The 21,091-nt window shown below is 36.4% G+C and overlaps 1 protein-coding gene across 1 annotated transcript; it reads left to right on the top strand.

The window, feature by feature from the left end:
• Window positions 1-5,305: 5,305 nt before the first annotated feature.
• Window positions 5,306-8,599, top strand: LOC131800844 (uncharacterized). Its single transcript, XM_059118643.1, has 7 exons — window positions 5,306-5,625; window positions 7,420-7,530; window positions 7,592-7,636; window positions 7,694-7,756; window positions 7,818-7,999; window positions 8,088-8,238; window positions 8,294-8,599. Exons 2-7 carry the CDS (start codon window positions 7,479-7,481, stop codon window positions 8,404-8,406), a joined length of 606 nt encoding a protein of 201 aa, XP_058974626.1. The 5' UTR covers window positions 5,306-5,625; window positions 7,420-7,478; the 3' UTR covers window positions 8,407-8,599.
• The last annotated feature ends 12,492 nt before the right edge of the window (window positions 8,600-21,091 follow it).

Below are 21,091 nucleotides of genomic sequence, written 5' to 3'. Positions count from 1 at the left end.
TGCAATTGCATTTACAATTGTCTGCGCTCATAACTGGTTGTCTGGCCATTCCAGAATCAGAAAAAGTTGATGCTGATCGCTGACAATAATTGTTTAGCTAATTTGTTAACAAAGTAGAGATTTTCATGCCCTGTCTTAACATTTTAGTTCGTGTGAAGTATCGATAAACATAAATAGTGTGCTGGTTTTATTGGTAAGACGACATTGGGATTAAATTGCGTCTTGATATTTTCGTAAAGGCAAATAAGTAGGAATTGTACGTTTTTATGAAGATGTGTATGTAAGTATCATGGTAAACGATGTTATCGATACAGAAGATCCAATAAAAAGGGGGACTTATTGTATTCAATTTGAAATGGGAAACAATTCGTCCTATCCATTGTCATCTGTTAACAGTTCGTGGCCGGCTAGTCTAATCAACGACCTCACCGATGTTTCCCTTTTTATACCCTCTACCATAGTATGGAGGGTATATTAAGTCTCTCATTCTGTTTGTAACAACTCGAAATATATATTTTAGACCCCACAAGGTATACATATTCTTGATCAGCATAAAATTCTATGTCGATTTAGTGATGTTCGTCCGTCTGTGAAAATCACTCTAGCTTCCGATCGAAATAAAGTAGGTTGATAACATTTAACAGAAATTTATATTATGTCTGCAGGACTTTTTTTGATACAATGGATCATGTAGGTCCACGTTTTGGTGTAGCCCCTATACAACGGTGTCTCCCGATAGTCGGTACTTTGATGATTTTAGCGACATTATACTTCGGAATTGTTTCAAACTTGGTATTTGAGGGTCCTATAATAGAAAATTGTCTGTGCATGTCCACGTTTTGGTATAGCCCCCATATAATGGTACCTCCCTTTTTTCGGTATTTTGATGATTGTAGCGACATTATTCACCAAAATTGTTTCAAATTTGGTATTTGATGTTCGTAATGGATACTACAGCCTAAGACAGAAAAGTGTCCGTGCAGTTCCACGTTTTCGTATAGCCCCCATAGAATGGTAACTTCCGATATTCGGTGCTGTGATGATTTTAGCGACATTATTCAACGGATTTGTTTCCAGTTTGGTATTTGAAGTTCGTAATGGATAGTACAGCCTAAGACAGAAAATTGTCTGTACACGTCCACGTCTTCGTATAGCCTCCATATAACGGTACCTCCCGATATTCGATATTTTGATGATTTTAGCTACATTATTCACTTGACTTGTCTCAAATGTGGTATTTGAAAGTCGTAATGGATACTACAGCCTAAGACAGAAAATTGTCTTTGCAGGTCCACATCTTCGTATAGCCCCCATATAACGGTACCCGATATTCGGTATTTTGGTGATTTTAGCGACATTATTCACCGGAATTGTTTCAAATTTGTTATTAGAAGTTCGTAATGAATGCTACAGCCTAAGACAGAAAATTGTCTGTGCGGGTCCATGTCTTCGTATAGCCCCCATATAATGGGACCTCCCTTTTTTTGTATTTTAGTGATTATGTACCGGAATCGTTTCAAATTTAGTAGTTGAAGTTCGTAATAGATACTGCACCCTATGACAGAAAAGTGTCTGTGCGGGTCTACGTATTCTTATAGCACCCATATAACGGTACCTCCCAATATTCGGTACTTTGATAATTTTAGCGACATTATTCACCAAAATTGTTTCAAATTTGGTATTAAAAGTTCGTAATAGATACTACAGCCTATGAAAGAAAATTGTCTGTGCAAGTCTACGACTTCGTATAGCCCCCATATAACGGTACCTCCCGATATTCGGTATTTTAATGATTTTGACGACATTATTCACCGGAAATGTTTCAAATTTGGTATTTGAAGTTCATAATGGATAGTACAGCCTACGACAGAAAATTTTATGTGCAGGTCTACGACTTCGTTTGGCCCCCATATAACGGTACCTCCCGATATTCGGTATTTTGGTGATTTTAGCGACATTATTCACCGAAATTGTTTCAAATTTGGTATTTGAAGTTCGTAATGGGTACTACAGCCTATGACAGAAAATTGTCTATGCAGGTCCATGTCTTCCTGTATAACCCCGATATAACAGTACATCCCTATATTCGGTATTATGATAATTAAAGCCCCATTATCCATCGGTTTTTTTTCAAGTTTCACATTTGAATATTGTAATGACTTATGGCAAAAGTTCCCTATGCAGGTCCACGTCGTCCTAGAGACCCTAAAATAACGGATACATTCGGTATTTTTAATATTTTAACAGAAATTTTAACGTATTTTATTTTTTTGAAAATTGTCAAATTCCAATTGGTGGAGGGTATTCAAAGATCGACCCGGCCAAACTTACAGCTTTTTTACTTGTTTATCATTATTAAATATAATTTGATTTCTATTGTAAATTGTCTCTTTCTTTCTTTCCAGGCCATTTAGGCTATGACGCGAGCATTTTCTTTGCAGCGTTGGATTTTCTTTTTATAAGGTAAGATATGATTCAAATGGTCACATATTTTATAAGATCATGGGGAGGATATATAAATTATAATTTACAGCCTTAAGAACTGACTCAGCTCAAATAAATCGAAATTGAGTTGCACGAGTACTTTGAAATTACGTAGCCTTCGTTATACAATTTTACTTTATAAATAATATGTGAAGAAAAAATTCTCATTAACTTCATCCACCTACAGGTACCTTTCTAAACTTTGGTATGCCTTTTATTGAAACACCTCATCAAAAGGTCCAAACTTCAAACATCAAAAAGTTTGATTGACAATTGTTGGCCGGGTATGGAATTATGTACCAACATCTTCGGCTAAGCTACCACACTATTATAGCTCTGGTTATCCTTTAAAAAATTCGTGAATATAGCACTGGTGGTCCCTTAAAATGTCCTAGAATATCGGTCTAAAAAATACAGTACTCTCACTTCGGTGATTGCCCTTCAAACCATCCTTTTTTAACTCTTTATTATAGCTCTGGTGGTGCTCTAAAAATTCATACTATTAGTTTCTAGCTTAAATGTCTGGTTGTCTTTGAAACTCTTCTATTATAGCTCTGATGGTATTTCTTAAGAGGGCCAATAGTATAGCTTCGTAACAGTCCTTTATTATAGGTCTGGCAGTCCTTTAACACAATCCTATATTATAGGTAGGATAGGAATCTATATAGGATCTGCACTGGAAATTTCCTGTAATAGGAGGTAGTATACCAAATTTGAAGTAGGATTTAGCAACAACTTTTAGAATAAGTTTCGATTTGTTCACCTTTGGCACGAATTATGGCCTTTAAACGGCCAATAAAACCGTCACACGCTGCCCGAATGCTGCTCTGCGGTATTTTGGCCCATTCCCGGTGAAGCGCTTGCTTGAGGTGATCGACACTTTGGTATTTTTTAGTTCGCCAACCTTGCATTCCAAAATACTCCAGACACAATAGTCCAACGATTGGTATCCGGAGATTTGGGTGGCCATTGTGCGCTGGAAAGGAACCTCATTTTGTAACCATTCTTGGTTGGCACGTGCTGAGTGCGTTGGAATGTCCAAGGTCTGCGGCCAAAATGTTTGCGTGCCCAAGACTTTAATACACCTTCCAGAATATTTTCGCGATAATATTCGGCATTTATTCTGATGCCACGGCCGATTAATACGAGCGGAGAGCGACCATGGGTTGTTATGGCGGCCCACACCATCACCATGGCCGGCGCTTGAGTTCTGTTCTGGTGGCCAACCGAAGGTGGACATTTTCAGCTGACCTAACCTCTTTGGCAAGTAAACACGATCATTTTGGTATTTTTACAAACTGCTGGACGACGAATGTTTTCTCATCGGACAAACCCAAATTTGGCCCTTCACCATTTTCGGCCAAGCGCAGCAACTCTTTAGCTCTTTTGAGTTTTCTTTCTTTCGGTTGCGGTATAAGTTCTTGCACTTTTTGGAATTTCAATGGCTTTACCCCGAGCTCATTGTTCAAAATTTGGCGGAATGGAATATTGCGATATGTTCAGCTCACGAGCCATTTTTCGGCCACTGCCGGGTTTCGATCAAGTCACTTCTTTACTTTTCGAACCATTTCCGCTGATGTTGCTGACGTCGAGCTACGCTATCAGTATCACGGTAACGAGCGATGGTACGAGACACAAAAGATTTACTCACATTTAAATGCTGGAGTGCTCTAACGAGCACCAGCCAAATATAAAGAAATCACACGATCACGCTTGAAGTCCATCACGAATATCCTTTTTTCTGGAAAATTCTCACCAAAATGCTTTCGTACGCTTGTAAACAATATAGTGAGCTGTCACTGGAATAATTTTAACAGCAGTCGGACGAGTGGCTTAGAAATGACAGCAGTCTGAAGTATGTTGCAGTTTTTCATCTCACCCTGGGGTCTTAAAATTTATAATTCGAGGTATTAAAAATGGAATGACAAACTTAATATACCCTCCATACTTTGGTGAAGGGTTAAAAATATGTACGTTATCCCACTGTTTTTTTTTTTTTTTTTTTGTTAAAACCCCATTTTCGTTCACCCACAACAGATTAAATCCTTTGCCATTAACACTTCTGCTGCATTTTATCTCTCTCTTCCCCCACATTTCTCTCTCCCTCGCTTTCATGATATACAATATTTTGGCTTTTATTTTCTATATTAACTCATACCAATAACATTGGCTGTGTGTTTTTGTTTTGTGATTCTCTCGAGTTCGATTTTGCTTTCATATTTTGCACTTTAGTCAATTTTTCTGGGTCAAATTTTAATATGCAACAGCAGCAGCAGTAGCAACAACAACAAACGGCAATAACAACTGCCTCGACAGCAACACCGATGAAAACAACAAACAAAATATAGTTAAACAATATTTTTGTGGTCAATGTACCCAAGCCAATGCTGCTGGTGCAGTGAGCAGCGTCTGTCTCTGTCTATACCAAAAAAAAAAACGGCAACAACACATGGCCCTCAATCACATACACGGAGGCAAGCACTCTCTCACACTCATGTTCTCACATTGGGCTTCTCCCAATCAAATGCATTTGCAAATGTGAAACAAGTTAGCGGTGTTTTTGTTTTTGTTTAACAACCCCTCATTAAAGGAGAGACAGAGAGAGAACAAAAGTCTAATAAGATCCCATTCACTGTTTCTCCCAATATGCATTTCTTATTAACAACACTACGATAACAATTGTTTGCCTTAAGGCTCTGAAACAAGCAAATGTGTGTGTTCGTGTGTGTGCGAGAACATAAGAGACCGCCAATGTTCATTTTCGTGTGCAAGTGTCTACGTAGTAGTGTTAGTGTAGGTTCCCTGCAAATAATTGTGGACTACGTGATCCATTTCAGCAGCTGCGGACTGGTTACAACATTGTCCTATGTAATGCAGCTATGGACCATGTCATTGTCAATCAAGAATGTTTTGGTTAAGAAATGTAACGGCAAATGATCGTTTTTTATCGTTTGCTCATTAATTTGTTGTTTTTGCAAGCGCTAGTTTTTTTTGCAGACACGTGTTTATCGTTTTTTTTTTGGCACAAATTTGACATTGATTTTAGTTTGTTTCTGGAAGCGTTGTGCGTCGGTTGCATCGTTGTGCGTGGTGATAAATTGCAAACAAAAGATTGTGTAAACAAAAGTAAAAGATTTGAAGGTAAAAAGAATAACTTATAAAAAAAATGGAATGTAGTTCGCGTCATAAAAGACGGCTTTTAAAAGCTGAAAAAGAAGATTTTGTCAAAAGACTATTTAGTTCAAGTGTTGAGTGTGAACAAATTGAAGTAGAAAAAAATGCCGAAGCAGATTCAGATTCAATAGTTGAAATAGAAGAGACAGAAAATGATTATTACAATGCAAATGAAGAATTTGACAAAAGAAACAACTTTATAAGTGCTTTAGGGCAATGGCAGTTAAAAAGCCGGACATCCAACCAGAACATGAGAGAACTGCTAATAATTTTAAAAAATTATGGTTTGGATGTGCCTCTCTCTCCAATGACACTGGTGCAAAAAGTTAGTTCGAGGGCAGATATAATTTCTGTTCCTCCTGGTGAATATGCACATTTCGGCCTGAAACAAAATTTAATGAAAGCAGCACAAATTTTACAAAAATATGAGGAAATAATTTGCGATATTAATATTGATGGTTTACCCATCTTTAAAAGCTCAAATCTTCAACTTTGGCCAATATTAATTAAAGTTATTAATATTAGAAATATAAAGGTGTTTCCTGTTGGTATTTATAAGGGCAAACAGAAACCTCATGATATAAGTCAGATCCTAGAAAAACTCGTTGAAGAAATTTGCGATTTACAGGAAAATCACTTGTTTATTGGTGGCAAAAAAATTAGTTTTAAAATAAGAGCTGTGATTTGTGATGCTCCCGCAAAATCATTCATTTGTGGGATAGCTCACCATTCATCTGCAAATGGTTGTTCAAAATGTACCCAAGTGGCCAAAAAAATATGCAATGTTTTAACTTATAGTTCAGAAGTAGGTACAATTATAGACGATGACGACTTTGCTAAAAGGAAATATAAAAATCATCACCAATTAAAATTTATTGAAACCAAAACACCATTGGAGAAAATAAATTTAAATATGATAAGTCAAGTTCCTTTAGACCCAATGCACGTTATTGATTTAGGGGTAACTAGGAAAATGTTGATGAAACTAGTAAAAAATAAAGTGAATGAAAAAATTTCAATTTCGAATAAGGGAAATATATCTAAATTACTAGTTTCATTAAAAAAGTGTATTACTAAAGACTTCACAAGAATGCCTCGTAGTTTGGATGAACTTGCGAACTGGAAAGCTACAGAATTTCGTCAATTCTTACTATACACTGGTGTTTTAGTCTTAAAAAACAATGTTGGTGATGATTTTTATTACACGTTTTTAGTCTTTCATTGTGCTATAAGGCTTTTGTCATGTCCAAAAAACTTTGAAAATAACATTGCTGCCGCCGAAGATTTGTTGAAACTCTTTGTTGAAAATTTCAGTGTCGTTTTTGGTCCTCAAAACGTTACCTATAATGTGCACAGTTTGCTTCATATATGTGAATGCGTCAAATGGTTACTTGGGTGAATGGTTACTTGGGTGATGAATACTGGTTGAGCATTAAAACACCAGATAACATTTGTCTTGTAATGCCATTTACCCCGTTAAAAATTACAGGCTTCAAACGAGGAGAGAATAATAAAATTTTTTTTAAAGCGAGACGTTTCAAAAATATTTGTCCTTTTTTTGAAGAGCCATTGGACTCATTATCAGCATTAGGTATATGTATTGCTGATAAGATATTAGAAGATAGTGAGGAAATATTTAATATTGAAAATATTAATTGCAAACTAATATCATTGCCCTTTGAAAATAAAGTGGTTTTAATGCCAATTCTTCATAGTTGCATTTAAAGTTGCAAAAATTAACGTCTCATTTATTTAATATAGCCAACACTTTTAATCTACGCAATTCTAACTGATATCTTCGCAATTCGACAATATTTAAAATGGAGGGCAGAAATCTTAAACATCTAAATACTTGCAACAGACTTTCTAATTGTAAGTAAATTTATAACATACATTTTTCAATTTTCTAAAGCCATATTACTATGTTTTTCAGATAGTGCCAAAGAAACGCCATGCTGTTCTTGCATAGAACTCAAAGGTAGTTTTTGTTAAATATGGAGTTTCGTCTTTATTAATAACATTGTTTAATTTATAGAAATGATGGCTGGGATGATGACTGAACAAAAAAAATTACAGGAACAGCTCTCAAAATTACAAAGTAAAGTATAATGTTTTTTTCGTCATCGTTATTTTTTGTTATATAGTTCTTTCTCTTATAGCAACAACAGAACAGCAAAACAAAATAATAGTGGAAATGTTAGCAGAGCACAAATTACAGCTGCAAACCCTCAATAAGTCCCAGAAAAATGTTACTTCCCTGTCAAGCAAATTTCCCCTCAAATCCGAAGAAGATCTCCAAAAAGTTGAGAGTGAAATATGCGATTCGAATGAAGAAAAATATGTAAGTAATCGTTGCCCTATATTGTATATATGTTGAAATACCTTCAATTTTAAAATTATATACTTTTTCAATATTTTTTTATTTTTAGATATCTGCTGTAAAGTATTTAATCGATGGCAGCGCAATAAAAAATTTGGAACGCATTTTTTCCCGGGAGATTTGCGTAATGTACAATACGGATGGTATTTGTGGGAAAAAATGTTTGAAGAATTTTAAAAGAATATATAAAATTGTTATTGGTAAGTATTCTGATTCTAAAACATTATTAAGTTTTAATGAATTTCTTTATTTTAGCTGCAATAAGTGACTATTCCCCCAATAGCGAAAAAGAATTTCGAGCAGCACTCCAAGTCGTAAAAAAAAGGCACTTCCGAGTTGTTTGTTCCCAAAACAAAAACAAAAATTAATTATATAATTTGTTAATTACATGTAATTTTTAATTTTTTTAATGACAGTGAATTGGAATATTACTTAAGTTTTTTTAATGAATTTATTATTAATTATATTATTTATCTCACTAAAGACTATCAATGTACCTGCAGAATGAAATATTTATTTTTATGTTTTATAGAATAAAACACTAATACTTATAGTACATTACTTATGTTGTATTATTTCCTGTTTTTCTCTGAGTGTATATATCGTTAAATCAGAGAAAAGCGCAAAATAAATAGACCACTTAATGGATTGGTTTCAAAACTAGCCCTCTGGGGTACTCTATGGACTAGTTACACGGATTAGTTTTAAGATCAACCGTATGTGGTGTACCATAGAGTAATGACGTGGACTAGTTTTGAAACTACTTTGATGTAATGCAAAGCTGGGTTACATGGTCCGGCCCTAGGACATAGCAATGCTAAATCGGTTAGGTTTTTTCAATGCATTTGGGTTAGTTTTGGACTACTCCTGGTCTGTTATGGACTACTCTTTACACGCGTGTAAGGGTTAGGCGCATTATTTGCAGGGTTAGCCATTGTGCCACTGTTCTCGTCTATCTGTGTGCAGGCATGTATGTTCGTATGCATATGCATGCCAATGTGTTGGCCTATTAGAATGAGTATGCTTGCCTTTGCGTGAGTACATCCGATCTCTAATGCATTTCGGGGAATTTGCAAACTGGCGTTTGGAGAGTAACAGAGTCAGGAACATACAAACACACATCGACGTTTTTTTTATATCTCTGTGGGTCGTTTGTTTTGTTACGTTATCGTTGAAAATAAAAGTGCAAACATTGTATGCGCTCTATGATGATGGATTGCAATGCGCTTTGTGTGCATGAGTCTATGTGCATCTGACTGGCTTTCATCATCAATGCTTATCATGATGCACATTTGTATTATTATTCTTGCTGTTGTTGTTGTTATTTTGTTATCATTACTCATATCACCACCATCATGATCGGTGTAATGCAGCCGTCGTTTTATTTAGTATTCGTTGTCGTCTTCGTTATTTTCACCTTCAATATCATCCTCATATAATTCGTGTAGATACAGCACAACGGAGGTGTTGGGACTTTGTTTACATTTCGATTATTTAGAGAGCTGCATTAGTTTAGCATTAACTGCATTTATTTGGATACAAATATTGATTAAAAACGAAATGACATGGAAAACCTATAGGACCCATCATAAATCAGTAGAGGTAGTCTCATTTGCTAAATCGAACATATCAACGAACTCAACCTTGTCAATTTTTCAAATAAAAATATTTTTGTACTAGTCTAGCAATTTATCCTTGACATTTTAAAGACATTTTCTAACAGCCTTTGATCTTAAATATTTTGGATTTTTTAAGATTTTTACCCGATTCCACTAGCTCTATAATCTTGAATATTTTAAAGAATTTTAAATACAATTCCAATCGCTCTGCAAATTTAAAGACATTTTTAAGGCAATTTTCAAACCTTCTTTAATATCACAAATCGTGGACTTTTAACATAATTATACACTCAGCCATGAGACTAGGCTATATATACGCTCTATATAATTTGATACGGTCAAAGAGTTTCTCATCGAAAAAACGGTTTTAGACCCTAGGTCTCTTTGGATCAAATCCGTTCCAGGACATTTGGAGTCGATCTAGCGATGTCCGTACGTCTGTCTATCTGGCTTGCTGGTGCGCACGATAACTCTCGAAGGTAGCATTCGCTTTCATCCATACTTGGTACATCATATTATTACAATCAAACTTAGAGCGAGTTCGTAGATGGGCAATATCGGTCCACTCCTGCTGGTACCTCTCCCACAAGATGTCAAAATTTGCAAACAAAATCATTTACCGCACAGAATGAGAAAGGATAAACCGATTTTGCTCCAACTTTGCAAATCCTAATATTTGCGTCAGTGCTGGGTCAGGTGCGAAAATGGATAATATCGGTCCACTCCATCAAGTACCTCCCCCACAAAGGGTCAACATTTTGAATAATTATAACTCTCATTAGATGTAATGTAAGTGTCCGATCGCCTTCAAATTTTACACATTCTAATAATTTTATTAATCCAAGGTCTGCTGTAAAGATGGAATGCATCGATTCGCTCCTTCTGGCACCTCCTTCACAATAGGTTGACATTTCCAAAAGAACATATTTTCTACACAGAAAGAGAAACGATATTCCGATTTTGCCCCAACTTTGTAAATCCATATATTTGCATCAGTGCTAGGTCAGGTACGAAAATGGACAATATTCGGTCCACTCTATTAAGTATCTCCCCACAAAGGGTCAACATTTTGAATAATTACTTATAAAATATGATGTAAGCGTCCGATTGTCTTCAATTTTTACACATCCAATAATTTTATTAATCCAATGTCGGCTGTGAAGATGGAATACATCGATCCGCTCCTTCTGGTAACTCCCCTACAAAAGGTCGACATTTTCAAAAAATATATTTTCTGAAAGAAATAACACTATCACCCTTGAATACCATCACGAATAACTTATTTTCTGGAAAATTCTCACCAAAATTCTTTTCTACGCTTGAAAACAATATAATGAGCTATCATCGGAATAATTTTAACAGCCGTCGGGCGAGTGGCTTGGAAATGACAGAAGTATGAAGTTGGTTGCAGTTTTTTTCATCTCACGCTGTATATTATATCTGCAGGACTTTCGGTATTGAAAATGGGCCGTGTAGGTCCACGTTTTTGGTATAGCCCCCATATAATGGTACCTGCCGATAATCGGTATTTTGATGATTTTAACGAAAATATTGATCAGAATTCTTTCAAATTTGCTATTTGATGTTCGTAATGGGTGCTACAGCCTATGACAGGAGATTGTCCGAACAGGTCCACGTATAGCCCCCATATAACGGTACCTCCCGATATTCGGTATTTTGATGATTTTTGCGACATTCTTCCCCGGAAATGTTTCAAATGTTGTATTTCAAGTTCGTAATGGATACTACAGCCTAAAACAGAAAATTGTCTGTGCAGGTCCACGCCTTCGTATAGCCCTTATATAAAAGCACCTCCCTATATTCGGTAATTTGATGATTTTAGTGACATTATTCACCGGAATTGTTTCAAATTTGGTATTTGAAGTTCATAATGGGTACTACAACCTATAACAAAGATTTCGTATGCAGGTCCCCGTCTTCGTATAGCCCCATAAAACGGTTTTATTTAAGAAGTAGTTTTCGTTTTTTTTTTTTTTTTTTTTTTTTTAAAGTAAAAGTTCGGCCCTGCCAAACTTAGCTGCTTTTTTGCTTGTTCTTTTCTTTCATTAGGTACTTGTAAATAATCTCTTTTTGAGTTTTCCATTCACTTCGTTATTTCATTTGGTGGCGTTTAAATCCCAAACAATTGCATCTGAATTCACGCAATCAATCTCTACACCCATACTCAGCAATTAGTCATCATCCAAGTTGACAAATATTCAAATCAGATGTCACAGAAAAATTGCAAGCAATCCTACGCATTATTCATTTCTAAATGGAAACATTTACAAAACAATTTTTAACAACAAAAAAAAAACTATTTATAAAAAATATATTTGCACAAATAAAACATTGCATTTTTGCTTAAGGTATTGCAATTAAATTTATTGGGAATTCACCGTAGCTATTGGAATTCACCATAGCTACATGTATTTTTCGTAATATAAATAAATATGGATGCGTTTTGCTACTATTCATAATTTTTAGATCCCCAAAGGCAGTATTTCAAGTACATAGTTAGATTCGTAGCAAAAAAAAGGAAAAAAAGGAGCAAAGTTCTGCCGAGTTTTTTATACCCCCACCATTTGGCAGAAACTTAAAAATTTTCAAAAAAAAAAATTACTTCGAAAAATACCGCTTAAATGAAAACAGTTATATAGGACGAAGACGTAGTCCTGCATAAGTAATTTGTGTCATAGGCTGTAGTAACTGTACCGAAATATTAAATACGAAATTTGAAACAATTCCAGTGAATAATGACGTAAAAATCATGAAAATACCGAATATTGGGAGGAACCGTTATATAGGGGATTTATGACATCGTGGACCTATATAGACAATTCTCTTCCAGGGGGTAATGTACTCAAACTGAACTTCTTGTAAGAATTTTCAGACAATTCCATTGAAAAATATGGCTGAAATCACCAAAATACCGAATATCGGGGGATACCATTACAGGGTAAAATGAAAAAAAACTGCAACCAACTCCAGACTGCAATCATTTCTAAGACACTCGTCCGAAAGCTGTTAAAATTATTCCAGTGTCAGCTCACTATATTGTTTACAAGCGTACAAAAGCATTTTGGTGAGAATTATCCAGAAAAAAAGTTATTCGTGATGGAATTAAAATTCCAAAAAGTGCAAGAACTTACACCGCAACAGAAAGAAAATAGACTTAAAAGAGCTAAAGGGTTGCTTCGCTTGGCCGAAAGTGGTGAACTGCCGAAATTTGGTTTTCTCCGATGAGAAGACATTCGTTGTCCAAGAGTTTGTAAACAAACAAAATGATCGCGTTTACTTGCCAAAGAGGTCAGGTCAGCTGAAAATGTGCACCTTCGGTTGGCCACTAGAACTTAAGCGCCGGCCTTGGTGATGGTGTGGGCCGTAACAGCCGATGGTCGCTCTCCGCTCGTATTAATCGACAATGGCCACCAAAATCTCCGGATACTAATCCGTTGGAGTATTGTGTCTGGAGTATTTTGGAAAGCAAGGTTGGCACAAAAAAATACCAAAATCTCGATCACCTCAAGCAAGCGCTTTGCCGTGAATGGGCCAAAATACCGCAGAGCAACATTCGGGCGGCGTGTGACGGTATCATTGGCCGTTTGAAGGCCATAATTCGAGCCAAAGGTAACCAATTCGAACAAATCTTAACTTATTCCAAAATTTGATGCTATTTCCGACGTTTTTATACCCTCTACCAGAGTATGGAGGGTATATTAGGTTGGTCATTCCGTTTGTAACACCTCGAAATATATATTTTAGACCCCACAAACTATATATATTCTTGATCAGCATAAAATTCTATGTCGATTTAGCGATGTCCGTCCGTCTGTCCGTGTGTCCGTCTGTGGAAATCACTCTAGCTTCCGAACGAAATGAAGTAGATTGATAAAATTTTACTCAAATGAATATTATGTCTGCAGGACTTTTGGTATTGAAAACGTTTTGATATAGCCCCCATATGGCGGTACCTCCCGATATTCGGTGTTTTGATGGTTTAAACAACATTATTCACTGGAACTGTTTCAAATTTCGTATTTGTAGTTCGTAATGGATACTAAAGCCTAAGATAGAAAATTATCTATGCAGATCCACGTCTTCGTATAGCCCCCATATAACAGTACCTCCCGATATTCGATATTTTTGATGATTTTAGCGACATTATTCATCGGAATTTTTTGAAATTTGGCATTTGAGGTTCGTAATGGATGCTACAACCTAAGACAGAAAATTATCTGTGCTGGTCCACGTCTTCGTATAGCCCCCATATTACGGTACCTCCCGATATTCGGTATTTTGATGATTTTAACGACATTTTTTACCGGAGTTGGTTCAAATTTGGTATTTGAAGTTCGTCATGGATACTACAGCCTAAGACGGAAAATTGTCTGTGCAGGTCTACGTCTTCGTATAGACCCCAATATAACGGCTGTATTCTGTATTTTTAAGATTTTAACAAATTTTTTACGGATTTTATGTTTTGAAAATTTCTAAATTCGTGAGGGCCCGCCCGGCCGAACTTACTGCGTTTTAAATTGTTTGCTTTCATTCAATATAATTAAATACAAATTATGGCGTTTGACTTTGTTGTAGTTTTTTTGATCTCACCCTTTACTTCGGTACCACACACTTTTTTTCACATTTTCCGAAAACTATCCTATATCTCATATAAGGTGATGGAAATAACCAACATAGTCCAAACCCAGCATGTCCCAATATTTATATCATATTTCTTTAGGTGCGCTACGAAATCGACAATATTGGCTCTTTCCTTCTGAACCTACTTCAACTACTGAATAATCACAACATTAGTCAAAATATATTTTTAAATAATCGAACATTGACTGAGGGTATACATCTGTACTACTAAATATTAGTACCACCATAGTAAGTCCCTGGGCCACCTAGCCCCCCATTTTCATGTTCAAGTTGAAACTAGTCCTAGAATTTATTCCCTTTAAATGAAAAAAAAGGGTTTCTCTCAAAGACTTTTTTCGCAGAATTTTTTTAATTTCCTTTTGATGAATTACTCTGGAAACCCCTTCCACGAAAATCCAAACCACAGTAAATGTCTTAGGTTATGCGAGTTGCCTGTGAAAAATGAAATCTTCTCCACGTCTTAACATTTTTTTCATTTTTTTTTTTTTTGGATTCTATAGACACTTTTGTTTTCTATTTCCAAGTAAACTATTTTTTTAAGTCCTCTATTTATTTTTATTTTAATTTTCATGTTTTCGTTTTGTATTTTGCATTTTTTATTTATTTTATTTATTTTTTTTTTTCGTTGCTCACGCTTGTATTTGTTGTTGTTATTGTTTATTTTCTATGTGCAGCACATTTTGCATTTTTTTCAATGACTCTCAAGGATTTTGTATGAAAATGTTGTTGAACTTAGGCTGTGAGTGTTGACTTTGTTGCATTAGAAGTGTTCGGGCTGCCAATGATGATGTCGATGCTGTTGTCGTTGTTGTTGTTGCTGCTATTGCTGTTATTGTTATTGTCATTGCTGTCGTCGCCGTCGTTGCCATCGTCACCGTTGCACTATCGTTTGATTTTGTTTTTGCCATGAGAGAGTAAACGAATATACCTACGTATATTTGCTTTGGTATTAGTTTGTGAAGGGGAGGGGGTGTGTAAAAATCACCACCCCACCCCTCCATATTGCACTCCCCCTTAACTTAATAAACCTGACATTAGTTTTTCATGTCGCCGCATTGTTATTGTTGTATTCTATTCTGCAATGTGCAGGTTTTTTTCAATTAATGCGAGAGAATAGTTTAGATTTGCAATAGAGAAAAATAATTTCCCTCTCTCTGTGTTATGAGAACATCAAGACTTTGAGTATTTCTTGCCTGCAAAGAGCGTATTTTGAAAATGTTGAATTGAAACTTAACCGAACTACCTCAATATGAAAATTATTATAACCCATAGTAGCAATAGTTTTACTAGAATTCATTAAAAATATTAAATAAAATGCAAACAGTGTTGCCATGTCATGAGCAACAATTTGGTAAACAATTGTGTACATTTCGATTTTTATACCCTCCACCATACATAGGGTATATTAAGTTCGTCATTCCGTTTGTAACTCATCGAAATAATCATTTTAGGCCCAACGAAGTATATATATTCTTGATCAGCGTAAAATTCTAAGACGATTTAGCCCTGTCCGTCCGTCCGATTGTTGTAATCACGCTACAGTCAAAACATATTACGATAGGAAACTTAAATTTTGCACAGGTCTGTCTTTTGTCTGCAGGCAGGTCAAGTTCGAAGATGGGCTATATCGGTCCATGATATCGTATATAACGGTACCCCCTTCCCCCATATTCGGCATATTGATGATTTTAGCCACATTTTCAATGGAATTGTCTGAAATTCCACACAAAGTGTTCCCTGTGAGTACTTTATCACCTGGAAGAGAATATTCTATATAGGTCCGGTATATCGTATAGCGCCATATAACGGTAACCCCCCGATATTCGGTATTTTGATGATTTTAGCCACATTTTGCCATGGAATTGTCCGAAATTCTTTACAAGGAGTTCTTTGTGAGTACTTTACCCCAAGAAATAGATTTGTCTATATAGATCCACAATATCGTATATCCCCCATATATCAGCACCTTCCGATATTCGATATTTTAAGGATTTTAACGGAATTTTTAATGGATGTTATTTTTTGAAAATTTCCTATTTCGGGCCGATCTTTGAATACCCTCCACCATTTGGAACGATTTTGGCAATATTCAAAAAATAAAATCCGTTTAAAATTCTGTTAAAATCTTAAAAATAACCAATGTAGCTGTTATATTGGGGTCTATACGACGACGTGGACCTGCATAGGCAACTTTTGTAATAAGCCATTAGAATATTCAAATGCGCAACTTGAAGAAAAAATTCGGTGAATAATGTCGCCAAAATCATCAAAATACCGAATATCGAGAGCTACTATTATATGGCGGATATACGAAGACGTACACAGTCTGCAAGACAATTTTCTCTCGAAGGCTGTAGTATCCATTGCGAACTTCAAAGACCAAATTTGAGACAATTCCGGAGAATAATGTCGCTGAAATCATCAAAATGCCGAATATCGGAAGGTGCCGTTATATATTTGCTATACGAAGGCGTCGACCGGCACAGACAAATTTCTGTCGTAGGCAGTAACATTAGCTACGAACTTCAAATACCAAATTTGAAACAATTCTGGTGAATAATGTCTCTAAAATTATCAAAATACCGAATACCGGGAGGTACCGTTATATTGAGGCTATACGAAGACGTGGACCTGTACAGACAATTTTCTGTCTTAGGCTGTGTTATTCATTACGAACTTCAAATACCAAATTTCAAACTATTCCGGTAAATAATGTCCCTAAAATCATCAAAATACTGAATATTGGGGAGTACCGTTATATGGGGGCTATACGAAGACGTGGGACTGCACATACAATTTTCTGTCTTAGCCTGTAGTATCCATTTCGAACTTCAAATTCCTAATTTGAACCAATTCCGATGAATAATATCTCCTAAAATCATCAAAGTACCGAATGTCGGGAGATACCGTTTATGGGAGCTATACGAAGAGGTAGACCTGCACAGACAATTCTCTGTCATACGCTGTAATATCCATTGCGAACTTCAAATAACAAATTTGAAACAATTTCGGTGAATAATGTCTCTAAAATCGCCAGAATACCGAATATCGGGGAGTACCGTTATATGGGGGTTCTACGAAGATGTGGACCTGCATAGACAATTTTCTCTCTTAGGCTGTAGTATTCATTACGAACATCAAACACCAAATTTGAAACAAATCCGGTTTAATAATGTCGCTTAAATCATCAAAATACCGAATGTCGGGAGGCACCGATGAATGTGGGGTTTATGCGAAGACGTGGACCTGCACATACAATTTTCTGTCTTAGCCTGTAGTATCCATTACGAACTTCAAATGCCAAATTTGAACCGATTCCGATGAATAATGTATTTAAAATCATCAAAGTACCGAATGTCGAGAGGTACCGATATATGGGGACTATACGAAGACGTAGACCTGCATAGACAATTTTCTGTCATAGGCTGTAATATCCATTGCGAACTTCAAATGCCAAATTTGAAACAATTCCGGTGAACAATGTAGCTAAAATCACCAGAATACCGATGATCGGGGAGTACCGTTATATAGAGCTATACGAAGACGTGTACCTGAATACAAAAATGTTTGTCATAGGCTGTAGTAGGCAGTCTGAAATATACACTCACCATATGTCCATCTATGCGAATAATTTATAGGCTAACCAACGAATGTGGTTCGATGCTATTCAGATTATTCTATTCGACATGACGTATTCGGACTGACTTGATAGTAGTAGAGTCGATGTGGGCAGAAGTTCCCGCCTCATCAACATTTTTTGACATTTTCGCATTAAGATTCCTTAGAATCCTGGAATTTTAGGTATAGTGCACACATAACAATACGAAGGTTATTTTGTCAAAAAAAAATGTTAACACTCGAGTCACCAAAGGGGTCTTTTCGGACCTTTTTTCAAAATATGATTAAGAACTTTCTTTATACAGGATACAGGGTGAAATGAAAAAACTGCAGCCAACTTCAGACTTGTGTTATTTCTAAGCCACTCGTCCGACACCTGTTAAAACTATTTCAGTGACAGCTCATTATTTGTTTACAAGCGTACAAAAGCATTTTGGTGAGAATTTTCCAAAAAAAAAGTTATTCGTGATGGAACTCAAGCGTGATTGTGTGATTTTTTTATATTTGGCTGGAAAACCACAAGTGGCTATCGTTAGAGCACTCCAGCATTTAAATGTGAATAAATCTGTCGTGTCTCGTACCATAGCTCGTTAACGTGATACTGGTATCGTATCCCGACGTCAAGGAAGTCGACGGAAAATACCAGCAACTTCAGCAGAAATGGTTCGAAAAGTAAAGAAGCGACTTGGTCGAAACCCGTCACAGTGGCCGAAAACGCGTCGAGGTGGCCGAAAAACGGCTTGTGAGCTGAACATATCGCAATATTCCATTCGGCAAATGTTAAACAATGAGCTCGGGGTAAAGCCATTGAAATTCCAAAAAGTGCAAGAACTTACACCGCAACTGATAGAAAATAGACTCAAAAGAGCTAAAGATTTGCTTCGCTTGGCCGAGAGAGTTGAACTGCCGAATTTCGTTTTCTCCGATGAGAAAACATTCATCATTCCGCAGTTTGTAAACAAACAAAATTATTGTGCTTACTTGCCAAATAGGTCAGCTGAAAATGTTCACGTTGGCCACCAGAGCTCAAGCGCTGGCCATGATGATGATGTAGGCCTCCATAATAGCCGGTGGTCGCTCTCCGCTCGTATCATATCGACAGTGGCATCTGAATAAATGCCGAATACTATCCCGAAAATATTCTGGAGGGTGTATTAAAGCTTTGAGCAACACGCAAATATTTTGTCCGCAAACCTTGGACATTCCAAGAGGACTCAGCACCATCGCACTCAGCACGCGCCACCCTAAGAATGGTTACAAAATGAGGTTCCTCGCGTCATTTCCAGAGCACAATGGTCACCAAAATCTCCGGATACCAATCCGTTGGACTATTGTGTCTGGAATATTTTGGAAAGCAATGTTGGTACTAAAAAATACCAAAATGTCGATCACCTCAAGCAAGCGGGAATGGGCCAAAATACCACAGAGCAACATTCGGGCAGCGTGTGTAGGTTTCATTGGCCGTTTGAAGGCCATAATTCGTGCCAAAGGTGACCAATTCGAACAAATCTAAACATATTCAACAATTAATGAAGGTGTAGGAAAACCACAAAAATCTTATGGGGCGATCCCGATGAGATAAAAACGAAGAACCTTTTATTACTAGGTAAAAAAGTGATCTGTTGGGTAACAGGCATCCTTACGGGGCACCTGGGCCCACAACCTCATCTGTACAAGGTAGGATGTGCAGAAAACAGCATATGCAGGGCATGTGGGGAAGATGACGAAACATTGGAACATTGTCTCAGCCAATGCCCAGCGTTTGCAAATATCAGATCTCAATTCTTAGGGAATGACTCCTTACCAGACCTAAATCAGACCATGAGACAGTTAAGAAATTTCATAAGGGCAACTGAATTCAAAAACCCTTAGTCTAGAGCGCACAATAGGCCTATACCGGCTTAAGTGTATGCCCAACAGGACATGCTAACCTAACCTATTCTAAAATTTGATGCTATTTCCGACAGTATGAACCGATTCTTGCCAATTTCAATAGGATTCGTCCTTGGACGAAGCAAATTTCATCTCAATCGGATAATAAATGCGATCTGCATTATGTTCACAAAATATATGGACAGACGGACGAACGGACAGACATTCATAAATCGACTCAGAACGTGGTTATATGAAGATTATCAAAGGGAACTATGGGTCTATCTCGTTTCCTTCTGCATCTAACAAACAAATGCACAAAGACATAATACCCTTACCCCTAAGTGATGCATGGTATAAAATGAAGACATATGTATCGTCGCACAATGGGTTGAGATCCCCATAATTGGAGATTTATTCAGGGAAGCATTCTATCGCCCTGAAATTTTTCTCAGACATTTATATTACCCCTAGTATGTTTGGTATTAAAAATGGAAAATGTCGGTTCATGTTTCGGTAAAGCCCCCCCATATAGCGTTACTTCCTGATTTTCGGTATTTTAAATGTTTCGACTACAATTTTCAACCAAAATCATGTGTAACTTGACATTAAGAGTTCTGCTAGAACTTCATGCTAAAATTTTTCAAGAATGCTCCAGTATTTGGTATAGGTCCCATATTACTGTACCTCCTAATATTCGGATATTTTAAAGCTTTCGGCCACAATTTCAAACCCAATCATGAGTAACTTGACATTTTCAAATCTGAGCTGACAAAATCTCTTCCTGCTAAATTTTGTGAAGTTAAATCCGCTATTATGTATTGATCTCATATTGCAGAACTTCCAAATTTTTGGGTATTTTGAGAATCTCTTCCTGCAAACTTTTGTGAAGGCAAATCCTCTATTAAATATAGGCCCTAGATAACATTTTAATCCTTCGAAAGGCAATTTTTAATTTGATTTTTTTCCTTTTTCCCACCAATCTGACTTATTTTAATGCCATTGTTGTTGTTGTTGGTCTTGTTGATTGTTTTATAAATCACAACATACATTTGGTTGGGTAAGGTCATGTTGTGTTGTGTTGTGTGGCGTTGTTTATGACTTAAACAATCCTCGGGACTGTAGGCTAGGCAGGCAAGCCGTCAGGAGGGGGGCATTTACTAGGACATACAAATAAAGAAAATATATACATACAGACATTTCTACATTTTATATATGTATAGAAAGTTCTTGGTTTATTGGGCATGCTGTATTGGAATTGTGTGCGCGCGTGTGTGTGTGT

This window comes from Musca domestica, unplaced genomic scaffold (genome assembly GCF_030504385.1).
Source record: "Musca domestica strain aabys unplaced genomic scaffold, Musca_domestica.polishedcontigs.V.1.1 13, whole genome shotgun sequence".
NCBI lineage: Eukaryota > Metazoa > Arthropoda > Insecta > Diptera > Muscidae > Musca > Musca domestica.
The sequence above is the reverse complement of the archived record's forward strand: the minus strand, read 5'-3'. Positions and strand labels throughout refer to the sequence as shown.